The sequence below is a fragment of the Mirounga angustirostris genome, unplaced genomic scaffold (assembly GCF_029215605.1).
Source record: "Mirounga angustirostris isolate CCGP_5_RB_7025 unplaced genomic scaffold, mMirAng1.0.hap1 SCAF_5, whole genome shotgun sequence".
Lineage (NCBI taxonomy): Eukaryota > Metazoa > Chordata > Mammalia > Carnivora > Phocidae > Mirounga > Mirounga angustirostris.
This window is the reverse complement of record NW_026991713.1, coordinates 127,363,155-127,389,831: the sequence shown is the minus strand read 5'-3', so window position 1 is coordinate 127,389,831 and position 26,677 is coordinate 127,363,155. Positions and strand designations below refer to the sequence as shown.

Genomic DNA, 26,677 nt, shown 5'->3' with positions numbered 1-26,677 from the left:
AGTTTAAAGGACACAACTTTATTATCTTGCATTTAAGTAGGCCGGAAGTCTCCGTGGGTCTCATGGGGCTAAAATCCAGGTCTGGCAGGACTGCGTTCCTTCTGGAGGCTCTAGGGAAGAATCTGTTTCCTTGCCTTTCCTGGCTTCTTGAGCCCACCTGTATTCTTTGGCTTGCAACTCCTTCCTCCATCTTCAGAGCCAGCCATGGCAGGCCAAGTCCTCTTCTCACATCCTCCGGCCTCCTCCCTAAGGAGTCCCACTTCCACTTTTAAGGGCCCTTAACGATTCCGTTGGGCCTACCCGATAATCCAGGATCATTTCCCAATTTTAAGATCAACTAACAACCCTGGTCCCCCTTTGCTATGTAACCTAATGTGCTCATGGGTTCTAGGGAGTAGGGTGTGTGTGTCTTGGCAGGGGGTGGCTGTTCTGCCTACCACAGCTGGCGTACCATTCTGCTCTGTATTTCTGAGGCTGCCAAAACCAAAAGTTACTTCTCTGGCTAGACTCTGATTACCGGAAACCACGGTGCTCTGTCCCAGCAGCTATTTCAATGTTCACCCATCATTTCCTTCTTTCTTTCTTTCTTTCTTTCTTTCTTTCTTTCTTTCTTTCTTTCTTTCTTCCTTCCTTCCTTCCTTCCTTCCTTCCTTCCTTCCTTCCTTCCTTCCTTCCTTCCTTCCTTCCTTCCTTTTTTTTTCTTTTTCTTTCTTTCTCCCCTCCCTTCCCCCCCCTTTTTTTTAATGTGTCATACAATTACATTCATGCAAAATTCAAAACCAGGCAAATGAATCTCTGCTGCTAGAAAGCAGGGTGGTAATTACCCTTGCGGTGCAGGGGGAGCAGTGCCTGGAAGGGGGCGCAGGGAGTGCTTCAGGAGTGCTGGGGAGGTTCTCTTTCTTAGTCTGGATGCTGCTAAGTGTTTACTATTCTATTCAGTCCTTGTGAGGATCGAAATTACAAGTGAATTATTAATATCTCTGCTTGATTTTGCTGCTTATGAAATAAGAGTAGTAAAGCTTACTTCCTTTTCTGAGGCTTTTTAAGAGGAAATAAAAGGGCTACTGAATAGGCCCCAAGTGTCAGTGTCCTATCACCAAGCAATGGCAGTAAATTTAGGACAGACCTGATGAAGCTATTGGGAGGTTTCCAGTGTTTCTGTCTTGATGTTACAGAAGGTTGTTGTGTACTTCATGCCTGACCAAAAATTGTGGCAAACACAAGAAAAAATCAGTCCGCGGGACTCAAGAAATCAGCGCAGCTAGTAGATAAGGTGGTTGCTCTGCTCTCAGCTACCTGGGTGGTGGTGAGAAAACAAAAGTTCTCATGGAACAGATTGCCCTCTTAGCAGATAGCCAGTTTCTCTTTCAAAGCTCTTGAGAGATGTGTGCCCTCCTGTTGGTTTTATGCAGTGTGCCTACACCCACTTCAAGCCTTTGGAGACCTGCATCAGTGAGCAGCATGACTACCACTGGCATGACGGCCTAAAGAGGTTTTTCAAGTGTCCCTGTGGAAACAGAAGCATCTCCCTGCATAGGCTCCCCAAAAAGCACTGCAGGTAGGAGAATTACCTGACGTTTTTAAACCCTCTTCAATTCCCATGTGATGCCGTTCTACTAGAACATTGGACAATTCATTTTGAGGGTCAGGCCTTATTTCCATGCCTCTTCGGGCCATCCCTAAAAGCTCACAGAGGGAAGGGACCCTGCCCTCTTCACTGCTTTACCCCTAGTACTTAGTATCTTCACTGCTTTACCCCTAGTACTTAGTATAGTGCCCCCATAGTGGGTCCTCACAAATGTTTGTTGAATGAAAGACAGAAGTCATTTCTCTGAAGGTCCTGAAGTTGCTGGGACAAGAACTAGGGAACCAGAACCAGGGTAGACCTTAGAGCGATGAGCTAACTTCTGTGGCCATTTTTGCCCTGGGAGCATTGGCAGACTCTAGGCCAAGCGGGAAGCTGAGAGTCTGGGTCTGGTCCTGGAGGAGGACACCCACAGAACTGTTGATGGAGATTGGGATTCTCCTACAGTGGTTGATACTCCCTTTAGGATATTTATTTCATTCAGGTTTTCTTGATGTTCTCAGAGCACTAGTTTAAGGACCATCCCACTCAGAAGTAGAATTAGGGGGTGCCTGGGTGGCTCAGTTGTTGGGCGTCTGCCTTCGGCTCGGGTCATGATCCCAGAGTCCTGGGATCGAGTCCCATATCAGGCTCCCTGCTCGGCGGGAAGCCTGCTTCTCCCTCTCCCACTCCCCCTGCTTGTGTTCCTGCTCTCGCTATTCTGTCAAATAAATAAATAAAATCTTTAAAAAAAAAAAAAAAGAAGTAGTAGAATTAGGATCACATTAAATGAATAAACCAATTTTGTGGGAACTAATGTCTTTTATATATGAAATCATCTTTTTTAAGATCATGGAGTATCTTCCCATTTATTCATTCCATCCTCTGGCTTTTATTAATTTTTAAAATTATCTCCACTGAAATGTTGAGTATTCTTAATTAATTCTTAGATGTGTCATTGTTTTTGTTGATACTTTGAACGGCAACTTACTTTCTAGTATATTTTTTAGTTGCTTATTGTTGGTGTAGAGAAATGTTATTAATTTTTTTATATGGTGATCTTGCCTCTGGCAAGCTTATTAGGCTCTTATGCCAGTAACTTGTTGATTTCTCTATGTAGTTGATCATCCGCAAATAAAGAAAATTTTACCTGTTTTGTTCCCATCCTTACACCCTCTATTTCTTTGTCTTTCCTGATAGGGTTGGCCAGACCTCCAATACTATATTAAATAATAGTGATGATAGTGGGCTTCCATTTTTGATCTTTATCTTAAAGTGAATGTATCCTTCACAAATTTCTCCTCCAAGTATAACCTTTACCAACTTAAGGAAAGTTCCTTTTTATTTCCAGTTTACTATGATTGTGAGTAGATATCTTTTCTTCATTGTACGATCTTACCATTTAGCTTATCCATGGGTTGTTTTTAAGTTGACTGACTTCTTTATATATTTTGGATATTAACCCCTTGTCTGATAGATGGCTGGCAAACATTTTCTCCTGCTCTGTAGGTTTTCATTGTGTTACTTGTTAATTTTGATGTGCAGAAGCTTTTGAGTTGATGTGGTCCCATTTGTTGATTTTTGCTTTTGTTGCCTGAGCTTTTGGCATCGTGTTCAAAAAGTCAGTGCCAAGACCAGTATCAATCAACTTTTTCCCTACATTTCCTTCTAGGAGTTTTATGGTTTCAGGTCTTATGTTTAAGTGTTTCACCCGTTTCAAGTTAATTTTTGTGAGGGATGTGAGATAATGGTCCACTTTCTTTTTCTGCGTGTGTTTCTCCAGTTTTCCCAGCACTGTTTGTTGAAGAGACTGTCCTTTCCCCATTTGGGTATTCTTGACTATATATACTGGGATTTAAATCTAGGCCTTCTATTCTGTTTTACTGGTCGATGTATCTATTTTTGCGCCAGGATCATCCTGCTTTTATTACTATGGCTTTGTAGTATAGTTTGAAACCTGGAAGCATGATGCCTCCCGCTTTATTCTTTTTTCTCAGCATTGCTCTGGCTATTCACGGTCTTCTTTGGGTCCACACAAATTTTAGGGTTGTTCTTTCTTTCTTTCCTTTCTTTCCTTTCTTTCTTTCCTTTCTTTCTTCCTTTCTTTCTTTTTCTTTTTTGAAGAATGCCTTTGGTATTTTAATGGAGATTGCATTGAATCTCTGCAGATTGCTTTGGGTAGTTTGGCCATTATAACAATATTAATTTTTTCAGATCCGTGAACTGGGGTGTCTTTCCATTCATTTGTATCTTCAATTTCTTTCAGGAAAGTCTCGTAGATTTCCATTCACTTCCTTGGTTACATTTTTTTTTTTTTTAAAGATTTTATTTATTTATTTGAGACAGAGAGAATGAGATACAGAGAGCATGAGAGGGAGGAGGGTCAGAGGGAGAAGCAGACTCCCTGACGAGCAGGGAGCCCGATGCGGGACTTGATCCCGGGACTCCAGGATCATGACCTGAGCCGAAGGCAGTCGCCCAACCAACTGAGCCACCCAGGCGCCCCTTGGTTAAATTTATTACTAAGCATTTTATTGTTATTGAGTGCATCCTGAGTGTAAAGGAACGTAATTGATTTCTGTTTGTTGATTTTATATCCTGCTGCTCTACTGAAATTGTTGATTACTGCAATGGTTTTTTGACTGACTCTCTGAGATTTTCTATGTATAAGATAATGTCATCAGCAAATAGCAACAATTTTACTTCTTCCTTTCCAATTTGGATGCTTTTTATTTCTTTGTCTTGCCTAATTGCTCTAGCTAAGACTTCCAGTACTATACTGAATAGGAGTGGTGAGAGTGGGCATCCTTGTCTTGCTCCTAATTTTAACGGAAATGCTTTCATTTTATCTCTTTTGAGTATAATGTTAGCTGTGAATTTGTCATATGTGACTTTTATTATGTTGAGGTATGTTCCTTCTATACCCAATCTATTAAGGGTTTTTATCATGAAAAGGTGTTGTATTTTGTGAAGTGCTTTCTCTGTATCTATTGAGATGATCATGTGATTTTTATTTGATGTGATGTCTTAAATTTATTGATTTGTGTATGTTGAACCATCCTCATCCCACGGGTAAATCCCACTTGGTCGTGGTGTATAATCCTTTTAATGTGTTCTTGAATTTGATTCACTAATGTTTTGTTGAGAATTTTTGCATCTATATTCATCAGAGATATTGTCTACCTTTTTATTTTTTTGTGGTATCCTTCTCTGGTTTTGGCATCAAAGTGATGCTGGTTTATTCATTATTGGTCTGTTCAGATTTTTGGTTTCTTTTTGATTCAGTCTTAGGTTGTAGGTTTCTAGAAATGTATCCATTTCTTGTAGGTTATGTAATTTGTTGGCATATAATCTTTCACAGTCATCTCTTATGATTCTGTGTATTTCTGTAGTATCAGTTGTCTCCTCTTTGATTTCTAATTTTGTGTCTTTTTTTTCTTAGTCTAAAGGTTTGTCAATTTTTTTATCTTTTCAAAGAATCAGCTCTTAGTCTCGATCTTTTCTGTTGTTTTTCTGGTCTCTATTTTTTTCTGATCTTTATTATTTCCTCCTTTCTGCTAAATTTGGGCTTAGTTCTTTTTTTTCTAGTTCCTTGAGGTATAAAATTAGATTGAAATGTGTCCAATTTATTAACATATATTCCATCCCTTCACTTTGAGCCTGTGTGTGTCGTTAGAGCTGAGACGTGACCCCTGTAGGCAGCAAATGGTTGAGTCTTTTTCTGTCCATCCAGCCACTCTGTGCCTTTTGACTGATGGATTCAATCCATTTAAATTTAGGGTGATTATTGATGGGTAAGGATTTACTACTGCTATTTTATCTTTTGTCGTCTGGTTGTTTGGTCTCCACATTATTTGTTTTTCCTTGTTTCTGCCTACTTTTTAAGTTGGTGGTTTTCCATGGTGATTTGCTCAGTCTCCCCACCTTTTTTTTTTTTTTTTTTAATTTTATTATGTTATGTTAGTCACCATACAATACATCATTAGTTTTTGATGTAGTGATCCACGATCCATTGTTTTCGTATAACACCCAGTGCTCCATGCAGTACCTGCCCTCCTTAATACCCATCACCGGGCTAACCAATCCCCCCTCCCCTCTAAAACCCTGTTTGTTTCTCAGGTCCATAGTCTCTCATGGTTCATCTCTCCCTCCAATTCCCCCTGCCCATTTTTCCCTTCCTTCTCTTAATGTCCTCCATGTTATTCCTTATGTTCCACAAATAAGTGAAACCCTATAATAATTGACTTTCTCTGCTTGACTTATTTCACTTAGCATAATCTCCTCCAGTCCCATCCATGTTGATGTAAAAGTTGGGTATTCATCCTTCCTGATGGCTGAGTAATATTCCAGTGTATATATGGAAGGGTGGAATGTTCTGTAAATATCTATGAGGTCCATCTGGTCCAATGTATCATTCAAAGCTCTTGTTTCCTTGTTGATTTTCTGTTTAGATGATCTGTCCATTGCTGAGAGTGGAGAATTGAGGTCTCCTACAATTAACGTATTGTTATCAATATGACTCTTTATTTTGGTTAACAGTTGGCTTATGTAGATGGCTGCTCCCATGTTGGGGGCATAGATATTTACAATTGTTAGATCTTCTCGTTGGATAGACCCTTTAAGAATGACATAGTGTCCTTCTGTGTCTCTTATTACAGACTTTAGTTTAAAATCTAATTTGTCTGATATAAGAATTGCTACCCCAGCTTTCTTTTGAGGTCCGCTGGCATGGGAGATAGATCTCCATCCCTTCACTTTCAGTCTGGATGTATCTTTAGGTTCAAAATGAGTCTCTTGTAGACAGCATATGGATGGGTCCTGTCTTTTTATCCAATCTGCAACCCTGTGCCGTTTTATGGGAGCATTTAGGCCATTCACATTGAGAGTGATTATTGAAAGATATGAATTAATTGTCATCATGTTGCCTGTGAAGACGTTGTTTTTATAGATTGTCCCTGTAAATTTCTGTTGTAGATCACTCTTGGGGTCTTATTCCTTTTATAGAACCCCCCCTTAATACTTCTTGCAGGGCCGGCGTAGTGGTCACATATTCTTTCAACTTCTGCCGGTCGTGGAAGCTCTGCATCTCTCCATCCATTCTAAATGAAAGCCTTGCCGGATAAAGTATTCTTGGCTGCATGTTCTTCTCATTTAGTACCCTGAATATGTCTTGCCAGGCCTTTCTGGCTTGCCAGGTCTCTGTGGATAGGTCTGACGTTATTCTGATGTTCCTCCCTCTGTACGTAAGGAATCTCTTCCCCCTAACTGCCCTTAAGATGGTTTCCTTGGTTCTAAGATTTGCAAGTTTTACTTTACATGCTGGGGTGTTGGCCTGTTTTCCTTGATCTTAGGAGGGGTCCTCTCTGCCTCTAGGACTCAAATGTTTGTTTCATTCCTCAGATTAGGGAAGTTCTCAGCTATGATTTGCTCAAATACATCTTCTAGCCCTCTCTCTCTCTCCACTCCCTCCGGGATTCCAATGATTCTGACATTGGAACGCCTCATGGTGTCACTTATTTCTCTGATTCTATTTTCATGGATTCTGAGTTGTTTTTCCCTGGCCTCCTCTTTCCCCTTTTTATCTATTATACTGTCTTCCAGATCGCTTATTCTCTCTTCTGTCTCAGTTACCCTAGCTGTTAGATTATCTAGATTGGATTGGATCTCATTGATAGCATTTTTAAGTTCTGCCAATTCCCCTTTTATTTCTGCCCTTAGAGACTCTATGTTGCCATTAATTGATTTCTCCATTCTAGCCATTGTCTTCACAAATGCTAGCCTGAATTCCATCTCCGACATCTTGGTTATATCTGCATCCATTTGTAAATCTGCAGCATAAGTCATAATCTCTGAGTCTTTTCTATTTTGGGGGTTCCTCCTCCTAGTCATTCTGTTGATGGGTGGTTGAGGGAATGCAGAGAGTCCAAATTATTGACCAGAACCCAAGCAAGATGCACCTGTTTTCTTGGGACCTTAGGGTTGCTGGCCTCTTGTTTTCCCAGCCTGTCTTCTGCAGGAGGGGCCTGCCGCGCTGTTACTCAGGCAACCCTGTTTGGGCGGAGTTGCCCTGCGCCCCTGTGGCGGGGCATGGGCTCAGTGGGAATCAATTTTTGGGGCTTTGGTTCTCTGGCGCCTTTCCCTGGGGGCTTTCCGCGTCTCTTCCACGAGTCAGAGCAGAAGAGACCGTTTCCAACCCTCTGCCTCAGAGGAGAGAACTCAGTCTGTTCTCCAGTGTGCTCTCCAGGCCACACCGTCTCCGTTTCTGTCCGTGCTGCTATAAACTGCAGCGTCCTGGGTTGTGCGCCCCTCAGCAGCGCTCCCAGTCCTGCCTCCAGGTCGGGGCACGTCTCTGCCCTTTGTGCTTCTAAAACCGCCAGCCGCTGCCAATTCGCACGCGCGCGCGATTCCACCGCTTGGGGTCCTGTCCTGGGGACTGCAGTTCGCGTGTGTGTGACTCCACCGCTCGGGGTTTCCACCCTGGAGGTTGCAGTTCACCGGCAGGACCCCCATGCACCAGGTTTCCGTTTCGGAGGCTGCAGTCGCGTGTGCGCGACCCTCCCTCCGGGTTTCTGTCCCAGCGGCTGAGGTTCGTGCGCGTGTGACCCCGCCGGTCTGGTCCTCCACCCCGGGGGCTGCCCTAAAGTCCTTTCCAGACGCTACCGATCTGCGAGTCTGTGCCCCTCCGCAGCGCGCGAGGCTGTCACTCACCGGTGGTGTAGGATCCCCACGTCCAGGCACCCTCCCCCTGCCGTTTATCCTCCGATACAGGGCTCTCCGCTTCGTACCTCAAAACCAACCTCCTGCAATATTCTGTTTGTAGAGATCCAGATCTTCTTACATCTCAGGCTGGTTTCGTGGGTGCTCAGAGTGGTCTGGTAGATATCCAGCTCAATTCCCGGGACCAGTTGAAATAGGGTCCCCTACTCCTCTGCCATCTTTCCCCCCTCCCAGTCTCCCCACTTTTTATGTTTAGTGTCTCTGCTCTAGATCTTTGACTTGTGGTGACCATGAGGTCTGCATAAAACATCTCTTTGGTAAAATAATCCTTTCTCTGCTATCAGCAATTTATCTTCACCTTAAAGGGTCCATCTTTTTTCTCTTCCCTTTTTATATTTTAGGTCACAAATTATTTCCTTTGTGCTGCGATGTCATCACCAAGTAGTAACCATAGTTATAATGCTCTTTTCCTTGAACTTTTATACTATTTTTTTTATCTTATTTTTTTAAAGAGTTTATTTATTTGACAGAGAGAGCACAAGCAGGGGGAGTGGCAGGCAGAGGGAGAGGGAGAAGCAGGGTCCCTGCAGAGCAGCGGGGAGCACGATGCAGGGCTCCATCCCAGGACCCCGGGATCATGACCTGACCTGAAGGCAATCGCTTAACCAACTGAGCCACCCAGGCGCCCGAACCTTTATACTATAATTAAGAGTTTAATATACTATTCAAGAAAAGAGTTAACAATTTTATAATTCTGACTGTTTATCACCTTAATTGGAGTTTTGTGTATTTCTGTCTTTTTGTTTCAGCTCTAAGAGCTTTCAGCATTTTTCTTTCTTTTTTTTTTTAAGATTTTATTTATTTGACAGAGACATAGCGAGAGCAGGAACACAAGCATGGGGAGTGGGAGAGGGAGAAGTAGGCTTCCCGCCGAGCAGGGAGTCTGATGCGGGGCTCCATCCCAGGGCCCTGGGATCATGACCTGAGCCGAAGGCAGATGCTTAACGACTGAGCCACCCAGGCACCCCATCATTTCTTATTATAAGCAGGTCTATGGTAAACGCCTCAGCTTTTGTTTGGGAAAGTCTTTATTTCCCCTTCCCATCTAAAGGATAACTTTGCAGAATATTGGCTGGCAGCTTTTAATCTTCAAATATTTTTCATATGCCATTCTACTGTCTCCTGGCCTATAGAGTTTCTGCTGAGAAATCTGATTGCCTGATCCTTTGTAGGTTGCTATCCGCCCCCCACCCCGGTTGCCTTTCACATTTTTTCTTTTTCATTGACTTCTGACAGCTTTGATATAATTGTGTCTTGGAGAGGTCTTCTTGCATCGAGATAAGAAGGTATTCTACTAGCTTCATAGACTTGTGTATCCAGTTCCTTCCCCAGGTTTGGGAAGTTCTCAGCTATTACATTTTTTTTTTAAATTTTATTTTATTATGTTATATTAATCACCATACATTACATCATTAGTTTTTGATGTAGTGTTCCATGATTCATTGTTTGCGTATAACACCCAGTGCTCCATGCAGAATGTGCCCCCTTTAATACTCATCACCATGCTAACCCATCCCCCCACCCCCTCCCCTCTAGAACCCTCAGTTTGTTTCTCAGAGTCCGTAGTCTCTCATGGTTCGTCTCCCCGTCCGATTTTCCCCCTTTCATTTTTCCCTTCCTACTATCTGCTTTTTTTATTTTATTTTTTAACATATAATGTATTATTTGTTTCAGAGGCACAGGTCTGTGATTCATCAGTCTTACACAATTCACAGCGCTATTACTTCTTTAAATAAACGCTCTGTTCTTGTCCTCTTGTCTTCCCCTTCTGGAATACCCATCTTTCTTACATTGGCTTTTCCAATGGAATCTGTTTCTATGTGGAATCTCAGAGGACTTCTTTTCTTTTTTAAAATCTTCATTCTCTCACTTCTTCCACTTGAATCATTTTTAGATTCCTGTCTTCCATCTTGATTTGCTGTATTTCCAGTGCATTCTGTCATCTCATTTAGTGAGTTCCTCTGCTCCAGAATTTGTTTTGCTTTTTTTAGAATTTCTTCTGTGGGGACGCCTGGTGGCTCAGTCGTTAAGCGTCTGCCTTCAGCTCAGGTCATGATCCCAGGGCCCTGGGATCGAGTCCTGCATCGGGCTCCTTGCTCAGTGGGGAGCCTGCTTCTCCCTCTGCCTGCCACTCCCCCTGCTTGTGCTTTCTCTGTCTCTCTGACAAAATCTTTAAAAAAAAAAAAAATTTCTTCTGTGAAGTTCTTCTGTTTATTAATCCTGAGGCCATTGCGTTGCCTTTCTAAGTTTTCTTGTAGCTTGCTGAATTTCTTCATAAAAGCTGTTTTAAAATCTTTATCAGTTAGATTGCAATATTCTTTGGGCTCCTTTGCTGGAAAATTGTCAGGTTGTTTTTGTTTTTATTTTTAATGCTGTATTACCGTGATTTTTCATGGTGTGTGATAAAAGTGTCTCTGCCATCGCATTTGAAGTAATGAAAACCTTTCTTAACTTAGGCAAGGTTTTGTTCACTTTGATTCTGATAGTTCAACCTTTAATTAATTAGGAGCCTTTCTTTTGTTTTCCAGAAGGTGGCACTATAGCACATGTTTTTGATTTCTCTGGGCAGAGTGCCCTTTAAAAAGGGGGCGGTGGTGGCCAACTCAGGGGAGGTGTGTACTTAGCATTTGTGGCTTTGGGTGAGCCTGGAAGTCCGTGGGCCGAATCCCTGGGCAGGTAGGAGGAGGCACTTTCCTGCGGTCCTTCCAGCTGTAGAAGCTGCAGAATGGGTGGCCGACCCTCACTCGACACCTTCACCCTCCACCTCCTGCCAGAAGGGTGTTGCTGACCTGCTGTTTCCATGACCGCTCCCCTCCTTCGTTGCCCTCCCTGCTCCCATCCACCCTTGGTGACTTGGATGCTGTGCACAGGTGCTTTTGTTTGTTTGTTTGGTTTTTGGTTATAGATGTCCAATTACTTATAAATCAAAAGGGAGAGGAAAAAGGAACGGCTCACCTTGTGATGGTGACATCACTCTCAGAAGTTTCCTTTCATTCTTTGAGTAGACCCTACTTGTTGATTTTTTTTTTTTAATCTGAAATCCCCTTTATCCATTCCACTCATCTCCCCACCAACTTCCCCTCTGGCAACCACCAGTTCTCTGTATTTAAGAGTCTGGTAAATGTCTCTTTTTCTTTCTCCATTTGTTTTGTTTCTTAAATTCTGCATATGGTATTTGCCTTTCTCCGACTGACTTATTTCACTTATCATTATACCCTCTAGATCCATCCATGCTGTTGTAAATGGCACAGTCTTACTCCTTTGTTATGGCTGAGTAATATTCCAGTGTGTGTGTGTGTGTGTGTGTGTGTGTGTGTCGTGCACGCACGCTTCCATAATTTTGTTATTGTAAATAAATGGTGCAGTAAACAGGGGTGCATATATCTTTTCAAATTAGTGATTTCATTTTCTTTGGGTAAATACTCAGTAGCAGGATTACTACATCTTAGGATAGTTCTATTTTTTGTTTTTTTGAGGAACCTCCATACTATTTTCCACAGTGGCTGCACCAATTTGCATTCCCACCAACTGCACGAGGGTTCTTCTTTTCTCCACATCCTTGCCAACACTTGTTATTTCTAGTCTTTTTGATTTTAGCCATTCTGGGAGGTGTGAAGTGATATCTCATTGTGGTTTTGACTTATATTACCCTGATGATCAGTGATGTAGAGCATCTTTTCATGTATCTGTTGGCCATCTGTGTATCATTGGAAAAGTGTCTATTCATGTCTTTTTTAATTGGATTATTAGTGGTTTTGATGTTGTGTCCAGGATTTTTTATTTTAGTATACAGTTATATTGAATTAGCTAATATTTTATATAGGATTTTTTTTTAAGATTTTTATTTATTTTTTGACAGAGAGACAGCGAGAGAGGGAACACAAGCAAGGGGAGTGGGAGAGGGAGAAGCAGGCTTCCCGTGGAGCAAGGAGCCCAGTGCAGGGCTCAATCCCAGGACCCTGGGATCGTGACCTGAGCCAAAGGCGGACACCCAATGACTGAGCCACCCAGACGCCCCTTTATATAGGATTTTTATGTCTGTAGTTGACCCTTCAACTGCACAGCTCCACTTATATGCAAATTTTTTTCGATAAACACAGTACAGTACCTAAATGTATTTTCTCTCTCTCATGATTTTCTTAATAATATTTTCTTTTCTCTAGTTTACTTTATTGTAGGAATACAATATGTAATACATATACAAAATATGTGTTAATTGACTGTTATCAATAAGGCTTTGGTCAGCAGTAGGCTATTAGTAGTTAAGTTATGGGGGAGTCAAAAGTTAAATGTGGATTTTCAAGTGCAGAGGGGGCGGCACCCCTACCCCCATCTTGTTCAAGGGTCCACTGTATATTCATAAGTGAATTAGACCTGTTTGTTTTTTAGCCTTACCTGGTTTTAGAACAAAGATTATATGAGCCTCATAAAATGAACTGAGCAGCTTCTGGAAATAGTTTATGTTAAATAGCAATTAATTATTTCTTAAGCTTCTAATAAATCTCAACTGTAAAATTATTTAGGCCCAGGTTTTAAGGTCCGAAGTGGCTTGATAACCATTTCAATTTCATGGTCTCTTCTGCCAATTTCAGCTTTCTTTTTTTCTTTTAATTCACTTCATTTAAGTTTTTAAGTATATTGACATATGGTTGTTCCTAATAAACTTTTATTGTTTTTAGTCTGTTACTTGCTATTTTTTATTAGTAGACATTTACTGTATTTTGTGCTGTTATTTTTCTTCTCTTTTCAGAAAACCATCTTTTAGCTTTCTTAATATTTATTGATTTTCTTTCTGTTTTACTGATTTCTGTCCTTATCTTTCTGCCCTTCTGGTTTCTTTGGGTTTGCTGTATATCCTTTTGCCAATGTCAGTTAATTGCTTACACTCAGCTTACTCGTTTTTAAATTTTCCCGTTCCCACATCAATGTGTTTAAAGCTACATGTTTCCCTCTAAGCAGTCTTGCTTTAGTGTCTCCCACAATATTTGGCCTGTAGCTAAAAGTATTTCTTGGGGGTGCCTGGGTGGCTCAGTCGTTAAGCGTCTGCCTTCGGCTCAGGTCATGATCCCAGGGTCCTGGGATCGAGCCCCGCATCGGGCTCCCTGCTCCGCAGGAAGCCCTGCTTCTCCTTCTCCCACTCCCCCTGCTTGTGTTCCCTCTCTCGCGCGCTCTCTCTGTCAAATAAATAAATAAAATCTTTAAAAAACAAAAAAAAAGTATTTCTTGGGGTGCCTGGCTGGCTCAGTCGGAGGGGCATGCAACCTCGGGGTTGTGAATTCGGGCCCCACATTGGGTATAGAGATTATTTAAATAAATAAATCTTTTTTAAAAGAAGGATTTGATTTCCTAATGCCTTTGATGACTTCCTGTTTGACCCAAGGGTTAGTAATGTTGTTTAATTTTCAAATATATGGGATTGATTTTTACCCTTTTTTTTTTTTTTAATTTCTGACTTTATTGACTTAAAGGACAAAATTTGTATGATGATAAGTCTTCGGAATTTGAGGCACTTTCAAGATCTCCTTCAGTCTTCCCAAGAATGTCTCACCAGGATAGTCTCTCCACCTATTTGCTTACTTTTTGTTTTTTGGGTTTTGTTTACTTCCTGGAACCCATACTTCACTCCAAGTTTCTCCAGGGTTGATTGGGGTTGGGGAGGGGACGCAGACTCCATGCTAGTTCATTACCTAGTCGGGAGCTGGTTTGTGAAATTGCTATGATCTGGATTATAATTTTTTAAAGTATCTATCTGTATATTGATACTTGACTTCTCCAAAATATTTTAACAGCAAGAGCATATGTAAAACATTTGAGTATCAGAAAAATTCCATTAATAAGCAGTAAGTACAACTCACAAATGAAAGAGCAAGATGCTTTTTCATCCTCCAGGTGCTGTTACTTTTGTTAACAACTGCTTTTCTAGACTTTTTCTTGTCAAATTTTTTTTTTTAATATTTTATTTATTTATTTGACAGAGAGAGACACAGCGAGAGCAGGAACACAAGCAGGGGAAGTGGGAGAGGGAGAAGCAGGCCTCCCACTGAGCAAGGAGCCCGATATGGGGCTCGATCCCAGGACACCGGGATCATGACCCAAGCTGAAGGCAGATGCCTAACGACTGAGCCACCCAGGCACCCCTTTTTCTTGTCAATTCTTGATCTAGAACAGGGCAAACTTTTTCTGTCAAAGCCCAGATAGTAAATATATTATGCTTCATGAACCAGGTGGTCTGTTTGTAACTGCTCCGCTTTGGTGTTATAGCTCAAAAGCAGCCATAGGTAATACAGAAACAAGTGGACGGCTGTGTTTAAATGAAACTTTATTTACAAAAGCAGGTGGCAGGCTGGATTTGGTTCATGGGTAATAATTTGTTGACCCCTGACTAGAAGTTTTGTTATTTATAATTTCATCATTGATCTACTAGTAGTCTAGAAAATTTCTCTCAAGAGATACTCAGTCTCTAGACAGGGAAGGTGGTGAAGAGGCTTAGGGCCAAGGCCACTGGTATGCTGATTCTCAGGGCAGGAGTAGTCTAGACTTTGAGGAAGAAGGATGAGGCAGGTAGGGCAATCCCCTGTGCCCTAGAGCCTCTCAAATCCAAGAGTGCCGGCAGCCATATTTCCATGAGTTGATTGTGTTTCTTTTGTTTTGGCAGAGTGAACTTTGTGGAAAATAAGCTTTCTCTGTAGTAGTCACATCTCTGCTCAGGGTTGGACTCACATACCATGTTAAAAAATGAGAATAAGAGTCTCTATGCCCTTTGAACAATAAGAGTAAACATCTTTGGGTTTGAAGAGGGAAGGATTGGGCAGACCAGGAGGAAGACTAATCCTCTCTCATCACAAGCTTTTAGTTCCAGAAAAGGGAAAAGGAGAAAGCCATCGACTGCATGGCATCAGAGGGTTAGCTTCCTCTTCTGAGTCTCTTCTCAATGCCTAGCAGTAGAAACCAAGCTTGTGTTCATCACCTGCCGTTGGCATACCCTGTTATACTATCATTGGGTATTTCATCTCTGAAGTATCTAGCTTTTTACAGATTTGAAGACCATTTCTCAAATCACTGGAGTGTGTATTTTCAGTAGCATTAGAGCATAGCCTGTAATATGAGTGTTACCTTGATCATCTTCTGTTTGAATGGCGGATACTCTTCCTGCGAGTGCAGTGAACCCAGTTGTCTTAATGTGTGTCACCCATACCTCACCACTGAGTAAAGCCCCTCTTTTCTGTTTCAGTAACTGTGGCCTCTTCAAATGGGAACGAGATGGAATGCTAAAGGTAGGTCATTTGCAAAGTGACCAATTTAGTGATCCATGCAAATAATGTTGACCCATCTCTCACTAAACTATTTTCATTTTTCTAGGAAAAAACAGGCCCAAAGATAGGAGGAGAAACCCTGTTACCACGAGGAGAAGAACATGCCAAATTTCTGAATAGCCTTAAATAGCCCTGACTTCAAACAGGTACCCACGACCTACATTGCTTCTTATGGCTCTGGAAAAGCAAAGGTGTTGCTCTGTTTGCTCATGTTCCTGATTGATAAAGTCCAAACAGACACTTATTAAGCCTACACATTTTACCTACTTATTTTCTGTTGTGTTGGTTTGATCCCAAATTTAACACTGACCTTTAAGTGGTAAATCAAAATACCATCGTCCTCCGTGTTCTTGCTACTGATGGCTGCATTCATGTGGATTTTTTGCTCAGAAACGGGAAGGTAAATTGAGAGCTGTGTTTCTGTATGTTTTGGGTAATAGAGTGTGCAGTGTTGCTTCTTGATCAGAGTAAAGTTCTGGTATTTATATGGGCACACAGAGGCAAAAGAATTAATTTAGCTCACCCTGGGTAGATTGCATAACTTCTGGGCTTCAGTTTTCTTACCTAGAAAATGAGGAGGCTAGGAGTAAATGATGTTGAAGTGTATCTTTCAGCACTCAAATTCTACAAATAATACAACTTCTCCCATATAAATAATTACGCTCATCAACCTTGACACAATCTTGATATATTGACATCAAAGCCAGTGTCCTTCTTTCATTTCTATTCTTATCTCTCTTTTGTTTTGCAAATTGATTAATGCACTGACTCACGTGGCATTTAATTCATATCTGTATGGTTTCTGTGTCCTTAAAATATTGTGGAGCTCTTTAATAAAAACACTAAAATCTCATCATTTTAAAATATGGCTTTGTTTAAATATGGCTTAAAGAAACTTCGAAATCTTTAAAACAAATACAGAGTTTAAGAAGCTATGAACAATGATTGAAAAACAGAAACATCTCAGAAAGACAGAACTCAGGGAGTTTGAGATTTGCAGATATACTCTGTCACACAGGGTTTGACAGAGGTCAAACCCTGTGCAAATTAGCACCCCAAAATTGCAGTTTAGGAGATTCCTCTGTCAGGCAACCTGATTTTCCAAAGTGAATGCTGATATCATCCTAAGATTGAATAAATTAGTAGGATTATTATTACATTGGGATTTAAACTCTAGCTAGAAATAGATCAGGTTTCCCCCAAGATGATATTATGGTAGATAGACATAATGCTTACAGGAGCTGGTTGTGGGAGATGTTTGATATAGATTTTCAAGAGCTAGAAAAAACATGTACATGCCTTATATTTCATCAAGCTCTGTCTGCTCAATATGAGTGTTCCTCCTAAGGTTATATTGCAGAAGCTATATTTTTAGGAGGATTTCACTTCCCAGGAGGTGGTTGTTTTAATTTTTAACTAATGAAGAAAAGAATAAAGTGTTTAATTCTTAATAGGGACTGAAGGCATTCAGCGGTGGTATTTTTAATGGTTCATTTAGAGTAGATTTGTTTATCCCATAAACTTAAAATAGAGCTATGTATTTGAAGAAAATCACAACTAAGCGGCTGCCAAGGACTCAAGCTCCAGGCTGCTCCTCAGGCAATCCCCTTTCCATGAAACACATTCCTGTTTGAACCAAGGGTGCCATTAGAGTCCCCATTCACTTGTGTATCATATATAAGTATTGTAAGGTACTGTAATAATTTAAAAATCATTGAATTACTTCTCAGTTACTCTAGATCTCTGGGGGCTTTTGTTTGAGGTCTTTTTTATGTATGCTTTCATAGATCAGTGATGAGAAGCGGTAGGTGGGCCAGAAGGGGGACTTGTTTGCATTGAAATTACGATTCATCAGTGAGATCAGTCTTTTAATACTATTCTCTTTATCAGTGTATTAAATGCTTTTATATAAATCCAAAATGTGTGTTTAATTTTTCCTTACCCTGTCATTAGCAATGTAGGACTTATTGTGTAATCATGTAATCATAGGCCATCCAAACAAGGTAGGTACACAGTGATCTAAATTAGCACACAGAAGTTTTGTATTTCAGGGGGAGGTAGTTGATCTGACTGTTCTGATTGTCTCAACAGATTTTGTTTTTGCTGTGTCTTTTTTTTTTAATTTTTTTTTTAAGAGAGCGCGCACGAGCGGGGGGGGAGGTGCAGAGGGAGGGGGAAGAATCTAAACCAGACCCCCCCCCACTGAACACCGAGCCTGATGCAGGTCTCGATCTCATGACCCTGAGATCATGACCTCAACCGAAAGCAAGAGTCAGATGCTTAACCCACTGAGCCACGCAGGTGCCCCTGCCTTTTTTTATTAAGAGGAAACAAGTGGCTTTTGTTTTTTGTTTCTTTTTTAATCACCTTTCTCTTGAGTTTTGTTTAAATATATTTTCTCTTCCAAACAAGAGAAGGAAGACTGAAGTAATTTAGATAACAGTGATGCAGAGTAGCAAATAAGGAGCTTTGGAGTGATTGGTATGGAATGTTCCTCAGAGGCAACTTAGAAAGCTTAAAAATTTTAAAGTTTTCAACTTTTAAAAACATTACAAGTTGACCCATCCATAGCAAAGTTGACAGGAAGAGATTTCATGAATTGGGTTGTGTAAAAGTTGATGAGGACACAAGTGAAGCTTGATGTTTATAGTAGATTAAATGTGTCTGAGAACATGGATTTTTATTTTTTTTTAATTATTTTTTTTATTTGATTTTTTAAAAAGATTTTATTTATTTATTTATTTGATAGAGAGAATGAGAGAGAGAGAGAGCATGAGATGGGGAGGGTCAGAGGGAGAAGCAGACCCCCAATCGAGCAGGGAGCCCAATGCGGGACTTGATCCTGGGACTCCAGGATCATGACCTGAGCCGAAGGCAGTCACCCAACCAACTGAGCCACCCAGGCGCCCCATGAGAACATGGATTTTTAAAAGTCAGGAGAGTAAATCTGTTTGCCTCAGTATGTCACTCATAGCAGCCCATCAGTGCTCTACTTGACAAGTAAAATAGATATCTCTGATCCCATGGGTAGAGATTTGGAAACAATATAGCTCTCAAGGATGGATGGCTCAAAAAATGAAATTCTATATTCACCAATATTGAGGAAAGAAATGGTGATATATCTAAGAAAATAATAGGCACAAAATAGAAGAAACCAGTTGACTTAATAGCAGTTTGTGGAAAAGCTGTGAAGTTTTTGAAAATTAAAATAAGCCAAGGGGTGCCTGGGTGGCTCAGTTGGTTAAGACACTGGCTCTTGATTTCAGCTCAAGTCATGATCTCAGGGTCCAGGAAATTGACTAAGGGATTTGAAAATGTGAGTTGAAACTCAGATTGGAACAAAGGCTGTGGTAATTTTGCTTGAGCAAAGACTTCTCTGTTGGTATTTTTCTTTCCGGTTTTAGTATATATGCTGCCAAAGTGAGCAAATACTGGTCTCTTTCTTAATCAACTTTATTAAGGCCTAAATTTCACACAGTAAAAGGCACATATTTTATGATGTGTGATACAATAAATTTTGATGAACACAGATATCCACATAAGCACCACCACAAACAAGATGTAGGACATTTCCATCCTGTCATTGGCTTGTGCGATTTCCCTGTCGTCTCCGACCCATCACAGATCCGTTTTCTCTCCCTGTAATTTCCGCCTGTCTTTTGAGTCTCACTTAAATAGAATCATGCAGAATACACTTTTGTGTCTGGCTTCCTTCATTCACCATATTTCGAAATGCATCTGTGTTGTGGCATATATCAGTAGTTCATTGTTTTTTATTGTTGAGTATTTTGCTGGATGGATATGCCCCACAATTTAGTTATTCACCTGTTGATGGACATCTGAGTTGGATTATTTCCAGTGTGGGGCTGTTATGAATAAAGCCTCTACCAATATTCAGGTAGATGTCTTTCTGTGGATATGTGTTTTTTTTCCTCAGGTAAATATCTAGGAATGGGATTTCCAGGTCAAATGGTAAGTGTAGGTTTAGTTTTTAAGAAATTGCTAAACTAGGGGTGCCTGGATGTCTCAGTTGGTTGAGTCCTGGGATCGAGCCCTGTGTTGGGCTCCCTGCTCATCAGGGAGTCAGTTTCTCCCTTTCCATCTGCCTCTTCCTCCCACCCCTCACTCATGCTCTCTTTCTCAAATGAATAAATAAAATCTTTAAAAAAAAAAAAAAAAAGAAACTGCCAAAATATTTTCTAAAGGGGTTTACCCTGGGACGCCTCAGTGGCTTAGTCAGTTACGTGTCCCACTCTTGATTTCGGCTCAGGTCATGATCTCAGGGTTGAGAGATCAAGCCCCGTGTGGGGCTCCATGCTCAGTGGGGAATCTGCTTGGGATTCTCGCTCCCTCTGCCCCTCCCCCGGCTCATGCACATGCACTCTCTCTAAAAATAAATAAACCTTCAAAAAAAATAAAGGGGAATGTACCATTTTACACACCCACTAATAATGTGTGAGAATTCCATTTGCTCCACATTCTCACCAGTATTTGATACCATCGGTCTTTTTAAGTTTTAATCATTTTAATAGGTGTGTGGTGGTATCTCATTGCAGTTTGAATTTGCATTTTTCTCATGACCGTTGATATTGGGCATCTTTTCATGTCCTGTTGGCATTCCTGTATCTTCTTTGGTGAAATACCTGTTTACTGATTGATCGAGTTGAGTAAGAATTCTTCCATGTATTCTTATGTGGAATTTAAGAAACAAAACAGATTAACATAGAGGAAGGGAAGGAAAAATAAAATAAGATGAAAATTGAGAGGGAGGCAAACCATGAGATGCTGAACTCTAGGAAACTGAGGGTTGCTGGAGGGGAGGTGGGTAGGGGGATGGAGTAATTGGGTGATGGGCATTAAGGAGGGCAGTTGATGGAACTGAGCACTGGGTGTTGTATGCAACTGATGAATCACTGAATTCTACCTCTGATACTAATAAAAAATAAGTAAATTTTTTTAAGAAGAGATCTTCCTATATTCTGTATACAAGTGTTTTGCAGATATATGTGTGATGAATATATACTCCCAGTGTGAGACTTGCCTTTTCATTTTTTCTTAACTGTCTCAAAGAGCAGGTTTCTACTTTCTTATAGTGCATTTTATCAGTTGATTCACTTTTGGCTCATGCATTTTGTCTAAGAAATTTTTACCTGCCTTAAAAGTCAAAAAGATGTTCTTATAGAATATTTTATATGGTTCTAGCTTTCACTCTTTCATCTGTGGTCCATTTCAAGTTAATGTTATATAAGCCATGAGGTGTAAGGGTTGAGGTTCAGTGTTCTCCAAATGGACACTCACAGCATCACTCAGTGAAAAGATGAGCACTTCCCCCATTAGATTAGTTTGCCTTCTTTGTCGAAAATCAGTTGATCATGTATTTTGGGGTCTACTTCTGGACTCGGTTTTGTTATAGTAATGACATATTCATACGGTATTATGTCAATCCTTATGCCAGTACCATGCTGTCTTAATAATTATAGATATAACAAGTGTGGGACTCAGCTAGTGTTAGTCCCCCACCTTTGTTCTTTGTAAAATTTGTTTTGGCCGTTCTAGGTCCTTTGCATTTCAGTGTAAATTTTAGAAGCAGCATGTTGATTTCTACCGGGGGGAAAAAAAAACCCTACTGGAATTTTGATTAAGATTGTGTTTAAGGACCATCTGGGTGGCTCAGTCAGTTAAGCGTCTGACTCTTGGTTTCACCTCAGGTCAAGATCTCAGGGTCATGAGATTGAGCCCTGTGTCAGGCTCCACGCTCAGCATGGAGTCTGCTTGAGATTCTCTCCGCATGCGCACACACTCTTTTTCTCCCTCAAATAAATAAATAAAATATTAAATAAAAAAAGACTGTGTTTAATCTTTGGATCAATTTGGGGGGATTGACATCTTAAGACTTTCTATCTGTGAATATAATACATCTCTCCATTTATTCAGGTCTTTAATTTTTCTCAGCAACATTTAGTAGTATTTGTGCCTGTCTCAGCATATGACTAGCCAGTGTTGTGGTTGTTCTGGCCCTTGTGATTCCAATTAAGATTGCAAGATGCCTCCAACAATAACCATCAGCAAACTTTGAAAAAATAAATGTTTATTAATTATAGGGCCTGGAAATAACATAGCACACCAAATACCAAGGTCTTGGGCCAAACAGCAAGGTCTCGGGTAGGAGTGCACATGGGCCTGGGGCTCTGCTTTCATTGGGGTTAAGGGTGGGGGCCTAGTATTTCTTGGGCTCACGCTTTATGGGTGAATTTAAAACATAAGAGTGGGATTTTAAAGTCCTTGAAAAGGAAAACAAGTGGTCAGTTATAGAAATCAACTGAAATCTCAAAAGACTGTCAGGAGGAGGAGGGGGCCTGGCTCTTTAATCTAGTGATGTAGCTGGCAATGTGTATGTCCGAGAGGTGTAGAGATTGTATGTATATTTTGTTATGTTTATTTCTAAATGTCTTACAGTTTTGATGATATTGTAAAGGGTACTTTTTGCATTGCAATTCCCAATTATTACTTGCTCGTATATAGAAATAAAATACATTTTTGTCATTTGACCTTGTATCCTGGGACCATGTTAAGCTTACATATTAGTTTAGCAGCTTTTTTATAGATTTCTTAGGATTTTCTACATGTTGGATCATGTTGCCTGGGAGTTTTTAACACTGCAGTTCTTGTCTATGACTGATGTTGTTCCCGTTCTAAAGAGGAAAGCATTTTCTTTCACCATTAATTATCAAGAAAATATTCTAAGTAAGGTTGAACAAGAGGATCTATAAATAATAGTGTGAGTTTTATTGGTCTTCTCATACATTCCCTAGTGATGGTATCAGTTGAGCACCAGTGGGCTTGACCTTGAGAGGGGGAAGTCATGTCAAGTCCTGTGTTGAGTACATTTTCAGGTTTTGCTGAATTTTATCTTCATGTAATCATCAATCTTGCCAAAACAACAATGGTGTCTATGTCATTCGGGCACTTAGGGTTAAAGGTACAGGAAGAGTATCCTCAGTGATTTAATAAAGGAATAAACTGGTGTTTTTTGTTTTTTGTTTTTGTGGGTTTTTTTGAACAGTGGTTTCAGGATACCAATCTAAGAGTATTTTAGGGTTTTCATCTTACAAAATATAAAATGTCCTGCCCCTCGGTACCACAGTTCTGTGCTGGGTGTGTAATAAACAACCAAACATGAGCTAATAAAATCATAAGCTAGTGCATGCTGACCTCACTGCCTCATATTAATGAGGCGACCGTTTTTATTTAGGAAAGTTTTTACATTTGGGGGCCTCTTCCCTAAATGACTCACATTCACCAGTGTGTCATTTGAGATTCATTATTACTGCTCTAAATTAATGAGAAATTATATGGAAAACAATTTTTCCCCTTTGTGTTACATATTAAGTGAATATTCTTTTCAGGCATGTTTCATCAAACATCATCATTCCCATAGGAAGCCTTTTTTTTTTTTTTTTAAGATTTTATTTATTTATTTGACAGATACGACGAGAGGGAACACAAGCAGGGGGAGCACGAGAGGGAGAAGCAGGCTTCCTGCGGAGCAGGGAGCCTGATGCAGGGCTCAATCCCAGGACCCCGGGATCATGACCTGAGCCGAAGGCAGACGCTTAACAACTAAGCCACCCAGGCACCCAGGAAGCTTTCTTTTTATGAAGCTTTCTCTTCAAAGAAGCTTTATGAAAGCTTCTCAACTCTAACTATGCAGATTGTTTTTAATAGTAGAAAATTGCCTTAATGAATAAAGTGAGCATCATTGGTCAAAAATGAATTTTAAAATAAAACATAAACATGGAAGAAAATAAAATATAAAAATGAAAAAAGTATAGCTAGATACTTAAATGTGCCCAAATCACTTGAAGGATACTCAAGACTTGGGCATAATGGTTTTCTTTGGGAGACAGAAGGACGCTATATTTTTTTCTGCCCTTTAAAATTTTTTAAATGTATGTATATATTACCTAATCAAAGTATTCTTGATTTAAAAAATCAAAATAATGTGTAATCTCTCTCTGTGATCTCTCGCTATTTCTCATGAATAAATAAATATATTTTTTAAAGTGTTAATACATTGTAAGATCACAGGGTATACCAAAGTTACCAGTTAGGAACTAGAATATCCATATGTTTTTTTAAGATTTTATTTATTTGTCAGAGAGCACAAGCAGGGGGAACAGCCGGCAGAGAGAAAAGCAGTCTCCCCCACTGAGCAGGGAGCCCGAAGCAGGACTCAATCCCAGGACCCTGGGATCCTGACCCCAGCCAAAGGCAGACGCTTAACTGAACCACCTAGGCATCCCTAGAATATCCGTATTTTTAACCAATTTGCTTTTGGACAAATCCCTTAAGAACTTTTAAATTATGAAAAATTTGTCCAAAAATTGGAACATAATTGGTTGGAAATGAAATTAGAAATGAGCTACCCAACCAAATTAAACTGATAAAAAGCATGTACCATGTTTTTAAAATTTTTTTTTTTTAAAGATTTTATTTATTTGAGAGAGAGAGAGAGCGAGAGCAGGAGCACAAGCGAGGGAGTGGGAGAGGGAGAAGCAGGCTTCCCGCTGAGCAGGGAGCCCGATGTGGGACTCGATCCCAGGACCCTGGGATCATGACCTGAGCCGAAGGCAGACGCTTAACGACTGAGCCACCCAGGCGCCCCCCATGTTTTTTAAATTTTAAAAAATCATTCTGAGGCTCACAAAAATGACCACTTCCTCCCCCCCAAAAATCCTAAGTAAACAGATACATGATAATAATTTGTAAAATCTCCCCTGGAGTGCATGCACACATTCCCACCCCGATCCCCGGTCCCGAAAACAAAAAGAAGCAGGAAAAAGAAAATGACAACATAAAAAACCAATGAATTAAAAATAACGAGTTTTTGGGGCGCCTGGCTGGCTAAATAGGTTAAGTGGCCGACTCTTCATTTCTCTTCAGGTCATGATCTCGGAGACTTGGGATGGAGCCCTGCCTCAGGCTCTGAGTTGGTCATGGAACCTACTTAGGATACTTCCTCTCCCTCTGCCCCTATCCCCACCCTGTTCGCTCTTGCTTTCTCTTAAAATAAAAAATTTTAGGGGCGCCTGGGTGGCTCAGTTGGTTAAGCGACTGCCTTCGGCTCAGGTCGCGATCATGGAGTTCCAGGATCGAGTCTCACATCGGGCTCCCTGCTCGGCAGGGAATCTGCTTCTCCCTCTGACCCTCCCCCCTCTCATGTGCTCTCTCTCATTCTCTCTCTCTCTCAAATTAAAAAAAAAAAATTTTTTTTAAATAATGTTTTCAGGGCACCAGCCTGGCTCAGTCAGTGGAGCATGTAACTCTTGGTCTTGTGGTTGTGAGTTTGAGCCCCATGTTGGGTATAAAGATAACTTAAAAATAAATAAATAAAAATAATGTATTTTCACCAATTCATCCTTTGACAAATTTGTTGCTGGAATCCCTAAAGGACTAGGAGAGAGTAATGAAAGAACCGAGAAGAGTCCAAAAGTCCACACTTTTGACAAGGCCAGTCTCTAAAAATACAGATTGCTCCATTCCTAGTAAATGTGGCTGCCCAGATTCCCACTCGTGTTACCCTTGGCGTGTTTCTCCCTGCCCAGATAAAATGACTGTGAATGGTTTTCAGTGAAGGAATTCTGGGCGGAATTTGAAAATGCTGAGGTATAATGGGACCCTTGTTAAGGATGGAGATAAAAGGAGGTAATAGATTTCTTTTTTTCTGCCAGAGCTCTTTATCTGGAGCCAGCATGCCAAGTGCATAGTCATTGAAGAGGCAAGGACAGGCTGTTTTATTGTGGGTTTTTTGTGTTTTTTTTTTTTAAGATTTTATTTTATTTATTTGACAGAGAGAGAGAGAGACAGCTAGAGAGGGAACACAAGCAGGGGGAGTGGGAGAGGGAGAAGCAGGCTCCCAGCCGAGCAGAGAGCCTGATGCGGGGCTTGATTCCAGGACCCTGGGATCATGACCTGAGCTGAAGGCAGACGCTTAACGACTGAGCCACCCAGGTGCCCCCCAGGCTGTTTTATTGTTTTAAAGTGGCTACTCAGTCACACCATTCTTGATTCTTGACATCTGTCTCGCCTCAGCATCCCTTCCTGCAGGTGTGGGTGGCTGTGGGTTTGAATCCATCAGCTGCCCTCTACCTGGTTGCTGGCCCTCTTACCAGAAGGCATTTGGGTGTGTTATGACCAAGGTGACCCAAAATGTGGCTCCTCCATTTTTATGGCCTAAGGTGGAGAGCAGTGCTTTGCTGTTTTTCCTATTGCATAACTGGATGTGTAACCACACACATTCCCCCTTGTAAATTAGGGTTACCAACCAAAAGGCTCAGGGACTGGATCTGGCCAACCAAGAGGGCAGTTTCATGTGGGTAAAGCGCCAGCTCACCTGTCCTCCTGGGCCAGCAGCCTGCCTCGGGTTCGGAGCTAGCAGTCAGCCAAGCCTGCACTGCTGTGCCCAACTAAAAACCGCAGCTGGTTGGCTCGCCATGTCTTCTCTCACTTACAACTCAGCTAAGGACAGGAATGTAATGCTCCTACGCACCTCTCAGCGAGAATTCCTCATCTAGGTGTGGGATGAGGTGCTGTGAGGAGCCCCACCCACAAGAGCAAGACTGAGGCAGGGGTGTGTCTGGCCAGTTCGCTAAGGCTCCCTGTTCTGCCCCTTTCAGGGGTGCAGTAGGAAGCGGATGGGGCCCATGCATGCGTCTCCTGCCCAGTAATCCAGAGAGGAACACCTCTGACCTTCGTTCTGCTCAAGCTGACTGATTTCTCCAGTTAAGATCAGAGATAGGAGATGGCAGGCAAATAGCAGAACTCCATTCCTTTCTGTTGAGATTTATGCTTTAAAACTTTGAAATATTCATTCTCAAATAATTTGTCTCATCATAAAAAGTAAAAACAGTAATGAAATTTTGAGGCATCTGTAAAGGTTTTCCTTGATGCTAGTTTCTTCCAGTGTGATCACGTTCTCCTTTAAAGCTGCTGGTCCAGGCGCCTGGGTGGCTCAGTCAGTTAA

At 41.0% G+C, this 26,677-nt stretch overlaps 1 protein-coding gene across 5 annotated transcripts in view; it reads left to right on the top strand.

Moving 5' to 3' along the window:
• MCM10 (minichromosome maintenance 10 replication initiation factor) overlaps positions 1–26,677 on the top strand; it is an 83,281-nt gene that overhangs the window by 26,945 nt on the left and 29,659 nt on the right. For 2 of the 5 annotated variants that reach the window (XM_064592061.1, XM_064592062.1), the window contains exons 18-20: positions 1,413–1,558; positions 15,573–15,615; positions 15,701–22,301. In XM_064592061.1, the coding sequence (XP_064448131.1) occupies positions 1,413–1,558; positions 15,573–15,615; positions 15,701–15,784 (273 nt within the window). In that variant the 3' untranslated portion in view covers positions 15,785–22,301. Of the gene's footprint in view, positions 1–1,412; positions 1,559–15,572; positions 15,617–15,700; positions 22,302–23,139; positions 23,652–26,677 lie in introns of those variants that run through there. The other 3 variants (XM_064592063.1, XM_064592064.1, XM_064592065.1) reach the window with 3 other exon arrangements.